Below are 13,475 nucleotides of genomic sequence, written 5' to 3' on the forward strand. Positions count from 1 at the left end.
CTGCCTCCCAGGCTCAAGCGATCCTCCCGCCTCAGCCTCCCAAGTAGTTGGGACTACAGGCAATATTTTTCCCCTTTTAAATAATGTGTCAACATTTCATTTTAAAATAATACTCCTGTGGTTAATATAATTAATTCATCTTATGTGGCTATATATATTTGATATGGATGCCTGGTGGAAGATATAAAATAGCTTGTTAAGTGAACACATACTACTTAATATTCTATTTTTAACTTTTTAAACGGTTTTATTCAGGTTGGTTTGACTTCCACAAATGCAGAAGTAAGAGGATTTATAGATCAGAATCTCAGTCCAACAAAAGGTAAGGATTATTGAATAAAAATTTTCTGAATTAAGTTAGTTTTATTGCATTTGTTTTGTAAAATATGCAGCTACATGAATTACTTTATGTATAATAATTTTATGATATTAGCATGTTGTTCCATGCCACATAACTTGTGTTGTATGAAAGTCATTTACCTCTGACAGACGGAGGATTTTTGTGTGTGATTTTTCTCTTTCCTAAGAGATCTCTAAGATCCCTTATCAATGATCTTATTACAATTGAAACTATTCAGACCACTTTTTTCTTGATTTTCTTGTTTGAGAGTCCTACTTTCAAATGGTTTCAGTTGTAAGGAAGTACAGTAGAGAAAATTCATATATATATATGTTTTCTATATTTTATATATGTGTGTATGTGTGTATTTCTTTGACTAATATATGTCTTGCTGGAAGAATGCTTATATCAGAAATCTGGCCCACTGGCTTGGTGCAGTGGCTCACACCTGTAATCCCAGCACTTTGGGAGGTCGAGGCAGAAGGATCACTTGAGCCCAGGAGTCTGAGACCAGCCTGGGTAACATAGTGAGACTCTGTCTTTACAAAAACTTAGCCGGGCATGGTGGTGTGTACCTGTAGTCCCAGCTACTCAGGAGGCCAGTGTAGGAGGATTGCTTGAGCCTGGAAGGTTGAGGCTGCAGTGAGCCATAATCATGCCACTGTACACCAGCCTGGGTGACAGAATGAGACCCTGTCTCAAAAAAAAATATATTCTGACCCACTAGTACAAGAACTTACACAGGAACCAGCAGTATCTTTCAATATGTCTCCTTGAACAGTATCTTGTGGTATATAGAGATACATGCTGAAATGTCTACAGATGAAATTATATGATGTCTGGAATTGGCTTCAAAATAATCCACCAGGAGAAGGAGGGTAAGGTGGGTGGTATTATAGATAAAACAATATTGTCTTAAGTTGATTATTTGTTTAAGTTAGGTAATATTTCTGTGGGGTTTCATTATTCCTTTCCTTTCTCTTTTGTGTGTATTTGAAATTTTTCATTATAAACTGTAGGAACAAGATCTATTACAATACAAATAGCTATGAGAGAAACATCAGCTTCCTTAAAGGGTTTATGTCTAAGGTGGGAGATGTACTCTAGAGCAGGGGTCCCCAATTCCCGGGCTGTGGGTTCATGGCCTGTTAGGAACCAGGCTGCATAGCAGGAGGTGAGCAGCCAGCAAGTGAGCATTAGATTCTCATAGGAGGGCGAACCCTATTGTGAACTGCACATGGGAGGGATCTAGGTTGTGCAGTCCTTAAGAGAATTTAATGCCTGATTATCTGAGGTGGAACAGTTTCATCCTGAAACCATCCATCTCTCTCCACCCCCATCCATGGAAAAATTGTCTTCCACAAAACTGGTCCCTGGTACCAAAAGAGGTTGGGGACCACTGTTCTAGAGAGCAGGCTAGAGACATTTATATTCCAATATGAAAATGTCTAGCTTAATTTTTTTTTTTTTTTTTTTGGTGGCAGAGTCTCACTCTATTGCCCAGGCTCGAGTGCAGTGGCATGATCTTGGCTCACTGCAACCTACACTTCCCGGGTTCAAGTGATTCTCCTCCCTCAGCCTCCTGAGTAGATGGGATTACAGGCACATGCCACAATGTCCGGCTACTTTTTGTATTTTTGGTTGAGACAGGGTTTCCAGGGTTTCACCTTGTTGGCCAGGTTTAAGCCACCATGCCTGGCCTAGCTTAATAATACTAATAGTCCGTGGGAATGATTCTGAGAGTTAAGGTATGTATTATGAGGCCATTTAAGAGATACTTTAAGCCTCAATGCTCCTCATTTTTTTTCCCACATGACAACATTCATAGAAAATGATAACATTTGTCGGATGCACTAGGGCTAAACAAAAAGGCTGCTTAAGGTCAGGATTAAGCTACCTAGAAGCTTCAGCTGCCCCAGGCCACTGCAGACTGCCATGAGGGCTGAGGGACTCCGTACTTTTGTATACCCATAGTTTATTCACAACACATAACTGGGAATCTCTGCTCTAATAAAATATAGTAATCAGGTCAGGGGAAGGAAGTGGGAACCACAAGCTTCGTAGACGTGGAAGACTATGATATTGAGTATTGCAATAATGAGAATAATGGAATGATGCAGCAACCTTGAAAATAAAAGAGAGGATAGCAAGTCATAAAGGGGAGAAGTGACATAGAAAAATGCTTTTGGCTGGGCATGGTTGCTCACGCCTGTAACCAGCACTTTGGGGGGCCAAGGTGGGTGGATCACCTGAGGTAAGGAGTTTGAGACCAGCCTGAGCAACATGGTGAAACCCCGTCTCTACTAAAAGTACAAATATTAGCCAGGTGTGGTGGCAGGCGTCTGTAATCCCAGCTACTGCGGAGGCTGAGGCAAGAGAATCACTTGAACCCAGGAGGCAGAGGCTGCAGTGAGCTGAGATCACGCCATTGCACTCCAGCCTGGGCAACAGAATGAGAGTCTGTCTCCAAAAAAAAAAAAAAAAAAAAAGAAAGAAAAATGCTTTCAAAAGACAGAAGACAAAGAAAGAGAATGGGGGTTTAGGTGAGAAAGGTTGTCTTTGATGGTAGAATAGGCATCTGAAGGGTAAGTACTAGTTATAAATGTTAGCCCGGACAGATGTTAATACCAGTAAAGTTTAGTTACAGAGTAAAACCTTCTCAGTTTGTTTGACTTTATAGAACAAATGGAGAGGAAGACAGAGAATCATTTAAGAGTGGACTAGAGAGGTCAGGTTTTGAAATAGCTATATGATGTGTTTGTTTTTGAGACACGGTTTTGCTGTGCCCAGGGTGGTTTTGAACTCCTGGAGTTCAAGCCTCTGGAGTAGCTGAGACTACAGGCATGTGTCACTGCACCTGGCTGAAATAATGATATGTTTTAAAAGAAAACTGTTGCTCTTCTTTGAGCTGTTAGCTAGTAACAGCGGAAGTAACATCACGTTAAGTGAACCAACAACATTTGGAAGAGATTTCTTTTAAATATTTTTAATTGGTAAAATTCGGTTAATATTTGTTACAGGCCCAAGATGAGAGTTGTATTGGAAGTGAGATGTAGAAAAGTATTTTTCTTAATTGAAATGATGATGTAGCAATGATATTATAGAAACTTTTGAAAAATAGAAAAAAAATTCTACCTTTCTAATACAACCTTTTCTTTTTTGTAATTAGATAATTATGTTTTAAAGTTATAAAACTGGTATATATTATAGTTGTCTATTTTCTTTTTTTGACTGAATCTAAAAAACACACTTTCCATGTTTTGACATTTATAAATACCTTTCTTAGAGCTTCATACTGTTTCATTGTGCTTATGAGTAATGATTTATTAAACATTTTTTCATTTCCTTATTGTTGGATATTTGTCTTTTTTGTTGGTTATATATGATGCATATATATTTCTAGATATGATATAAACCTATGATGTTGGACATCATAATGAATCTTTAATCAGCTAAGTTTTTGTTTCTTTTTATTTATTAAGATAAGTACTCAGAAGTGCAGTTACTGGGTCACTTCCCTGCCTAATTAAACCCTTTTAAGCAACTTCCTATTTAAATTAAAATAAAATCCCAAATCCCTTACCTGCAACACCCTGAAGTTAGGTCCTGAAGTTAGGTTCATTTTTTTTTCCTACCATTTTTCCTCTGTGTTCTTCACATATGACAATTTTCATTAATCTGTCTTCAAGTTAGCTTATTTTTTTCAATTATCACTATTCTATTAATCCTAGCCAATGATTTTTTTTTTTTTCAGACATTGCATTTTTCAGTTCGAGAATTTCCATTGGGTTCTTTATGTTTTTTTTTTTCTACTGAGAGAGGGCGAAAGCACAAATGCAAGAGCATTGACAAAGAAATTGTAGAATGTTAGAGCAGCACTGAACTCATTTGAGGTTAAAGATCTTAAATCCTGCTGGGTGTGGTGACTCACGCCTGTAATCCCAGCATTTTGGGAGGCTGAGGTCAGGAGTTTGAGACTAGCCTGACCAACATGGGGAAACTCTGTCTCTACTAAAAAATACAAAAATTAGCTGGGCATGGTGGTGGGTACCTGTAATCCCAGCTGCTTGGGAGGCTGAGGCAGGAGAATCGCTTGAACCAGGGAGGCAGAGGTTGCAGTGAGCCAAGATCACGTCATTGCACTCCAGCCTGGGTGACAGAGCAAGACTCTGTCAAAAAAAAAAAGATACTAAATCCAGGAGGTCGACTACTTTTGTCCAGCAGCACTAATAAGAAAGATAGCTGGTCTGGGCACAGTAGCTCATGCCTATGATCCCAGCACCCTGGGAGACTGAGGTGGAGGGATTTCCTGAGTCCAGGAATTTGAGGCTGCAGTGAGCTATGATTGCACAACTGCATTCCAGCCTGGGTGACAGAGCATGACCCTGTCTCAAAAAAAAAAAAAAAAAAAAAGAAAAGAAAAAAAGACCTGGCGTGGTGGCTCACACCTATAATTCCAGCACTTTGGGAAGCCAAGGCATGCGGATCTCTTGAGCCCAGGAGTTCGAGCCCCGAGCCTAGCCAACATGGTGAAACCCTGTCTCTACTAAAAATACAGAAATTAGCCAGGTGTGGTGGCGCATGCCTGTGATCCCGGCTACTCGGGTGGCAGAGACACAAGAATCACCTGAACCCGGGAGGTGGAGGTTGCAGTGCGTCAAGATTGCGCCACCTCACTCCAGCCTGGGGGATAGAGTGAAACTCTGTGTCAAAAAAAAGAGAAAAAAGAAAAAACAAAGATAGCTGGACTGCTCCAGGGTTGGGTTATATCCAGCCAGTACTACAGAAGGGAAAACAGTGTAGATGTGAGACACATATAAAGAAAGATTGTTTTGTGGTAAGAAATGAGACCTGAGAGGTAGGCCACGTTCTTTCATTGATTCAGCAAATATTTATTGAATAGTACTTACTTACTGTGTGCCAGGCATTTTTCTAGGTGCTAAGGATAAACAAGGAATAGAACAAAGTCCCTTCCCTCATGGAGCTTACATTCTGGTGAGGAAGATAGATTACAAATACATACACATAAAAGACTGGTTATGTGAAAAAATCTATATATCAGGGTATAGGACTGAGGATAAAATAGCAGGGAGATTCAGCTTTAGATGGGGTGGGTCAGAGAAGAATGCACTGAGGAAGTAACAATGTAGCAGAGGAGGTGACTACACAGTAGAGACCTAGATAATGAAGTTATTACTCATAATCTGTAATGCTAATTAGACTGTGACTTAATGAATCAGTAAAGAAGTATGCAAAATAGGCTGGGTGCCGTGGCTCATGCATATAATACCAACACTTTGGGAGGCCAAGATGGGTGGATTGCTTGAGCTCAGCAGTTCAAGACCAGCCTGGGCAACATGGCAAAACCCTGCCTCTACAAAAATTACAAAAAAATTAGTTGGTGTGGTGGTGTGTACCTGTAGTCCCAGCTTCTCTGGAGGCTGAGGCAGGAGGATCACTTGAGCCTGGAAGGTGGAGGTTGCAGTGAGCTGAGATCGTGCCACTGAACTCCAGCCTAGGTGACAGAGTGAGGCCCTGTCTCAAAAAAAAAAAAAAAAGAAGTATGTGAAATAATAAGAAATGCAGTCATGTGCTGCATAATGATATTTCAGTCAATAGTGGATGGCTATCCAGTGGTGGTCCTATAAGATAATAGTGTGTTTTTACTGTACCTTTTCTGTGTTTAGCTATGTTTAGGTACACAAATACTTACCATGTGTTACAGTTGCCTACAGTATTCAGTACAGTAACATACTACACATTTAGGTTTGTGTAAGTATACTCCATGATGTTTGTACAACAATGAAATCGCCTAACAAAGCATTTCTCATTTCTCAGAACTTATCCCCATTGCCAGTTGACACATGACTACATATATTAGTCTCTGCCCCTACTCTCTGGCACAGAACTCTTATAACCCTTGTAATTTCCTGAATGATAGGGGTGCTAGGAGAATCATTTGTCTTATCATTTGATCGCTGCCCTGATTCCTGAGACAGAGTTCCTAATACCCCTGTAGATAGGAGTACTAGGAGTATCTTTTGTTGTAATATTTGGTCTTTGACCCTAGTTTGTGACACAGAACTCCTAAGACCTTTGTAATTTCCTGAGTGATAGGAGCATCTGATACAGAGCTTCTAAATCCCTTAGGATTTCCTGGGTAATTAGGAGTGACTTTTGTACAAATGAGGTGACCCTTGGTGGGCTCCTGGATGGGGGCTAGTCACCAGAAAGATAAAGCCACGATTGTAAGCTTGAAGCTTTCAGCTCTACCCTCTATCCATTGGAGATGAGAGAAGGGCTGGAAATTGAGTTAATAATTAATCATACCTCTGTGATGAAGCCTCCATAAAAATCCCTGAACTGTAAAGTTTGGAGAGTTTCCAGGTTGATGCAGACACCCATGTGTCAGGAGGGTGGCGCACCCCAACTCTGGGGACAGAAGCTTCTGAGCTTGGAGCCCTTCCACACCTTGCCCTATGTATTTCTTCATCTGGCTGTTGATCTTGTTCATCTGTGTCCTTTGTTATATCCTTTAAAATTTAACTGATAAACATAAGTATTTTGTGTTAAATGGCGTACAAGAGTTGGAAAAACACTTTGTTTTTTTTTCCCATCCTTAATAAAGTGATACCATCAGAAAGAGAACCCTAGAAGCAGAATGTAGACAAAACCAGAAGTGGAGGTGATCCTGAAGAGAGAGAGGCAGTAAGTTCTCAGAAGTTACCACCAAATCCAGGTGAAAAAGAACAAGGGCGGAAGATAGTGACAGAAGGGAAGGGAAAGAAGTGATAAGCATGAATAATATTTTAAAAGTAGATTTGGTGACTGAGGTTTGGTCACCTCAGTCAGAGGCAAGGTACTAATCAAGGTAGATTGCTGGGATTGCAGTTTGATTGACTGAGTAGATAATGGGTAGAGATTTCCCATCCATTCTCTGTTTTACCAGCAGAACCCTTTTCCCAAGTAAAATCTTACATGGAATCCAATATATCAGTTAGACAAAATGAGGCTAATGTGGGTGGTGGACCTGGAGCTTCCTGAGGTTATTAGCAATACTTCTAAAGGGAAGTAGGACAAGAGGTGTTACATGCACATACCCCGAAGAGCTCTTTTTTAAGATTTAACTGTTTCCAGCTTCCCTTGTCCTTGCCCTCAGATATACAGTTGGCAGGGGAAATTTTTGTTACTTTTCCCCCTTAATAAAAGAGTAATAAATGCTCATTAAAAAATACAAAGAAAAATGAGAAAAATACAAAATCTAGTTCAAATACACAAGACTAAAACAATATATTTTCTTTTATTATTTTTTATGTGTAGCTTAAAAATAAGGTTATAATCATATTTATTTCTAATATTTTAAAGTTTTGATTAAAAATTTTTTAAAGTTTTTGTGGGTACATAATGCGTATACATATATATTTATGGAGTACTTGAGTTATTTTGATATGGACATACTTTATCAAATGTGTAATAATCACGTTGTGGTAAATGGAGTATCCATCCCCTCAAGCATTTGTCCTTTGTGGTTACAAACAATCCAGTTATCTCTTTTAGTTATTTATAAATGTATAATTAAATTATTGACCAGCTGGGTGCAATGGCACATGCCTGTAATCCCAGCACTTTGGGAGGCAGGCGGATCACTTGAGGTCAGGAGTCTGAGACCAGCCTGGCCAACATGGTGAAACCCTGTCTCTACTAAAAATATAAAAATTAGCAGAGTGTGATGGCACTCGCTTGTAATCCCAGCTACTTGGGAGGCTGAGGTGGGAGACTTGCTTGAATCTGAGAGGTAGAGGTTGCATTGAGCTGAGATCACACCACTGCACTCTGGCCTGGGTGACAGAGCAAGTCTCTGTCTCAAAAAAAAAAAATCAAATATCAAATATAATTTATTCTTTCTGGTTTTTTTTGTACTCGTTAATCACCCTCACTCCCCCTGCCATCACTGCCACACCACTATGTTTCCCAGCCTCTGATAACCATAGTTCATTTTCTGTCTCCACGTGTTCAGTTGTTTTAGTTTTTAGCACCCACAAATAAGTAAGAACATGTGAAGTTTATCTTTCCATGCCTTGCTTATTTCACTTGACATAATGACCTCTGGTTCCTTCCATGTTGTGAATGACAGCATCTCATTTTTTTTAATGGCCGAATAGTACTCCACTGTGTACATGTACCACATTTTCTTTGTCCATTTGTCTGTTAATGGACACTTAGATTGCTTCTAAATCTTGGCTATTGTGAATAGTGCTGCAAAAAACATGGAAATACAGACGTCTCTTCAATATACTGATTTCCTTTCTTTTGGGTGTATACCTAGTAGTGGGATTGCTGGATCATGTGGTAGCTCAATTTTTAGTTTTTGAGGAACTCCCAAACTGTTCTCCATAGTGTACTAACTTACATTCCTGCCAACAGAGTACAAGGGTTGCCTTCTCTCCACATCCTCACCGACATTTGTTATTCCCTGTGTCTTGGTTAAAAGCCATTTTAGCTGAGATGAGATGATATCTCATTGTAGTTTTAATTTGCATTTCTCTGGTAATCAGTGATTTTGAGCACTTTTTATATACCTGTTTGCCATTTATATGTCTTCTTTTGAGAAATGTCTATTCGGATCTTTTGCTCATTGTTTGATTGAATTGTTATCTCTTTTATATTCTGGTTATAAAACTTGTCAGATGGGTAGTTTGCAGATGTTTTCTCCCATTCTGTGGGTTGTCTCTCACTTCGTTGATTGTTTCCTTTGCTATGCAGGAACTTTTTACTTGATATGTTCGCATTTATCCATTTTTGCTTTCGTTGCCTGTGCTTGTGGGGTCCTGCTCAAGAAATTCTTGCCCAGACCAATGTCCTGGAGATTTTCCCCAAGGTTTTCTTGTAGTAGTTTCATAGATTTAAATTTTTAGTCCACTTTGATTTGATTTTTGTATATGGCGAGAGATAGGGGTCTAGTTTCATTCTTTTGCATACGGATATCCAGTTTTCCCAGCACTGTTTATTGAAGAAACTGTCTGTTCTCCAGTGTATGTTGTTGGTACCTTTGTGGAAAATGAGTTCACTCTAGGTGTATGACTTTGTTTCCGAGTTCTCTGTTCTGTTCCATTGGTCTATGTGTCTGTTTTTTTGCCAGTATCATGCCATTTTGTTTACTATAGCTCTGTAGTGTAATTTGAAGTCAGGTCATGTGATTCCTTCAGTTTTGTTCTTTTTGCTCAGGATAGCTTTGGCTATTCTGGGTCTATTGTGGCTCTATATAAATTTTAGGATTGTTTTTTCTATTTCTGTGAAGAATGTCATTGGTATTTTGATAGGATTGCATTGAATCTATAGATTGCCTTGGGTACTGTGGACATTTTAACAATATTGATTCTTCTAGTCTATGAATATGGAATATCTTTCCATTTTTTGTGTCCTCTTTAATTTCTTTCATCAGTATTTTATAGTTTTTATTGTAGAGATCTTTCGTTTCTTTGACTAATTCCTAGGTATTTAATTTCATTTGTAGCTACTATAAATGGGATTACTTTTAATTACTTTTTCAGATTGTTCACTGTTGCCATATAGAAGGCTACTGATTTTTGTATGTTGATTTGTGTCCTGCAACTTTACTGAATTTGCTTAGCAATTCTAATAGTTTTTTTGTGGAGTCTAGATTTTTCCAAATATAATATTATATTATCTGCAAACAGGGATAATTTGACTTCTTCCTTTCCAATTTGAATGGCCCTTTATTTTTATCTCTTGTCTGAATGTTGTAGCTAGGACTTTCAGTACTATATTGAGTAACAGTGTTGAAAGTAGGCTTCCTTGTTGTGTTCCAGATCTTACAGGAAAGGCTTTCACTTTTTCCGTGTCCTATATTTTACTAGCTGTGGGTCTGTCATGTCTGCCTTTTATTATGTTGAGGTACATTCCTTCTGTACCCAGTTTTTTAGGGATTGTGTCATGAAGGGATGTTGAATTTTATCAAATGCTTTTTCAGCATCAGTTGAAATGATTATATTGTTTTTGTCCTTCATTTCATTGAAATGATATATTACATTGATTGACTTGCATCCATTGAGCCATCTTGCATCTCTGGGATACATCCTGCTTGGTCATGATCAATGATCTTTTTAATGTGTTGTTGAATACGGTTTGGTAGTATTTTGTTGACGGTTTTTGCATCAGTGTACATCAGGGATATTTACCTGTAGTTTTCTTTTTTTTTTGATATTTCTTTGTCTGGTTTTGGCATCTGGGTGATACAAGCCTTGCAGAATGAATTTGGAAGTATTCCTGTCTCCTCCATTTCAGTGGTCCCCAACGTTTTTGGCCCCAGGGACTGGTTTTGTGGAATACAGTTTTTCCATGGACTGGGGTGAGGGGTGATATGGTTTCAGAATGATTCAAGTGTATTACATTTGTTGTGCACCTTATTTCTAATATTATTACATTATGATATATAATGAAATAATTATACAACTCACCATAATGTAGAATCAGTGGGAGCCCTGAGCTTGTTTTCCTGCGACTAGGTGGTCCCATCTTGGGGTGATGGGAGTCAGTGACTGATCATCATCAGGCATGAGATTCTCACAAGGAGCACACAACCTAGATCCCTCACATGCACAGTTCACAACAGGGTTTGCACTCCTGTAAGACTCTAATGTCGTGGCTAATCTGACAGAGGTGGAGGTCAGGTGGTAATGCAAGCAGCAGGGAGCAGCTATAAATACAGATGAAGCTTCTTTCACTCGCCCGCCACTCACCTCCTGCAGTGCAGCCTGGTTTCTAACAGGCCACTGACCAGTACCAGTCTGTGGCCCAGGGGTTTGGGACCCCTGCTGTATTTTTTGGAATAGTTTGAGTAAGATGGATATCAGTTCTTCTTTAAATATTTGGTAAGATTTAGCAGTGAAGCTATCAGGTGCTGGGCTTTTCTTTACTGAAAGCCTTTTTATTACTGCTTCAATCTTGTTACTTGTTATTGATCTGTTCAGGTTTTGGATTACTTTATGGTTCAGTATTGGTAGGTTGTATGTGTCTGGGAATTTATCCATTTCTTCTAGGTTTTCCAATTTATTGGCATATAGTAGCCATGTTGCTTCTAGTAGCCACTAATGAATTTCTGTGTTATCAGTTTTAATGTCTCCTTTTTCATCTCTGATTTTATTTATTTGGGTCTTCTCTCTTTTTTTCTTAGTCTGACTAAAGGTTTGTCAATATTATCTTTTCAGAAAAGCAACTTTTTGTTTCATTGATCTTTTGCATTGTTTCCTGTGTTTCAGTTTGTTTTATTTCTGCTGTGATCCTTATTCATTCTTGTATTCTACAAATTTTAAATTTGGTTTGCTCTTGCTTTTCTAGCTCTTTAAGATGCATCATTAGGTTATCTATTTGAAATTTTTTCATGTAAGCACTTATACCATAAACTTCCCTCTTAGTGCTTCTTTCACTATATCCCATAGGTTTTGGTGTGTTATGTTTCTTTTATCATTTGTTTCAAGTAAATTTTAAATTTCTTTCTAATTTCTTTTTTGACCCTCTGGTTAACTGGTAGCATATTGTTCAGTTTCCATATCTTTGTACAGTTTCTAGAATTCTTCTTGTTATTGATGTCTAGTTTTATTCCATTGTGGTCAGAGAAGATGCTTCATAATATTTCAATTTTTTGAATGTTTTAAGACTTGTTTTGTTACCTAACATATGGTCTACTCTTGAGAATGATCCATGTGCTGAAGAAAAGAATGTGTATTGTGCAGCCATTGGATGAAATGTTTTGTAAATATATTATTAGGTCCAATTGGTCTATAGCAAAAATTAAGTCTAGTGTTTCTTTGTGGATTTTCTGTTTGGAAGATCTGTTCATTGCTGAAAGTGGGGTGTTGAAGTCTCCAGCTGTTATTGTATTGGGGGGTTTATCTGTCTGTTTAGCACTAATAATCTTTGCTTTATATATCTGGGTGCTCCAGTGTTGGATGCATATCTATTTACAATTGTTACATCCTCTTGCTGAATTGACCCCTTTATCATTATGTAATGACCTTCTTTGTCTCTTTATAGTTTGTCTTGAAGTCTGTTTTATCTGATACAAGTATAGCTACATCTGCTCTTTTTTGGTTTCCATTGTCATGGAATATCTTTTTCCATCTCTTTATAGATCTGCATGTGTCTTTATTGGTGAAGTATGTTTCTTGTGGGCAACAAGTCGTTGGATCTTGTTTTTTATCCATTCAGCCACTCTATGTCTTTTGATTGGAGAGTTTAGTCCATTTTCATTTGATGTTATTGTTGGTAAGTACGGACTTACTCCCGCCATTTTATTGTATTCTGGTTGTTTTGTGATGTTCTCTTCCTTCCTTCCTGTGTTCCTTTTAGTTAAGGTGATTTTTCTCTGGTGGTATGATTTCATTTTTTGCTTTTTATTTTTTGAGTATCCATTGTATGTTGTTTGATTTGAGGTTACTATGAGGCTTGCAAATAATATAACCCATTATTTTTTAAACAGATGACAACTGGCTGGGTGTGGTGGCTCATTCCTGTGATGCCAGCACTTTGGGAGGCTGAGGCGGGCAGATCACTTGGGGTCAAAAGTTCGAGAACAGCCTGGCCAACATGGCAAAACCCCATCTCTACTAAAAATACAAGAATTAGCCAGGCATGGTAGTGTGCGTCTGTAATCCCAGCTACTTGGGAGGTTGAGGCATGAGAATCACTTGAACCTGGGAGGCGGAGGTTGCAGTGAGCTGAGATCACGCCACTGCACTCCAGTCTGGGTGACAGAGCAAGACTCCATGTCAAAAAAATTAAAAATAAGTGAGATTTGTACCTTCAGATGATTTCTTATTGCTCATTAACATCCTTTTCTTTTAGATTGAAGGACTTTCTTTAGAATTTCTTGTAGAACAGGTCTGGTGTTGATGAAATCTCTTCGCTTTTGTTGTCTGGGAAAGTCTTTATTTCTCCTTCATGTTTGAAGGATATTTTTGCTGGATATACTATTCTGGGGCAAAAGGTTTTTTCCTTCAGCACTTTAAATATGTCACGCCACTCTCTTCTTGGACTGTAAAGTTTCCACTGAAAAGTCTGCTGCCGGGTGCTTTGGAGCTCCGTTGTATGTTATTTGTTTCTTTTCTCTTGGGGC

At 38.5% G+C, this 13,475-nt stretch overlaps 1 protein-coding gene across 12 annotated transcripts in view; it reads left to right on the forward strand.

The window, feature by feature from the left end:
- The window catches only part of TFDP2 (transcription factor Dp-2), a 198,596-nt gene that overhangs the window by 57,727 nt on the left and 127,394 nt on the right, over positions 1–13,475 (forward strand). For 8 of the 12 annotated variants that reach the window (XM_055295185.2, XM_055295186.2, XM_063610679.1 and 5 more), the window contains one exon: positions 256–322. The exons of 2 other annotated variants lie outside the window; for them this stretch is intronic. In XM_055295185.2, coding sequence (XP_055151160.1) covers positions 256–322 — 67 coding nt within the window. Of the gene's footprint in view, positions 1–255; positions 323–12,602; positions 12,626–13,475 lie in introns of those variants that run through there. 2 more of the 12 variants (XM_055295194.2, XM_063610685.1) reach the window with 2 other exon arrangements.

Source organism: Symphalangus syndactylus, chromosome 10 (assembly GCF_028878055.3).
Source record: "Symphalangus syndactylus isolate Jambi chromosome 10, NHGRI_mSymSyn1-v2.1_pri, whole genome shotgun sequence".
Lineage (NCBI taxonomy): Eukaryota > Metazoa > Chordata > Mammalia > Primates > Hylobatidae > Symphalangus > Symphalangus syndactylus.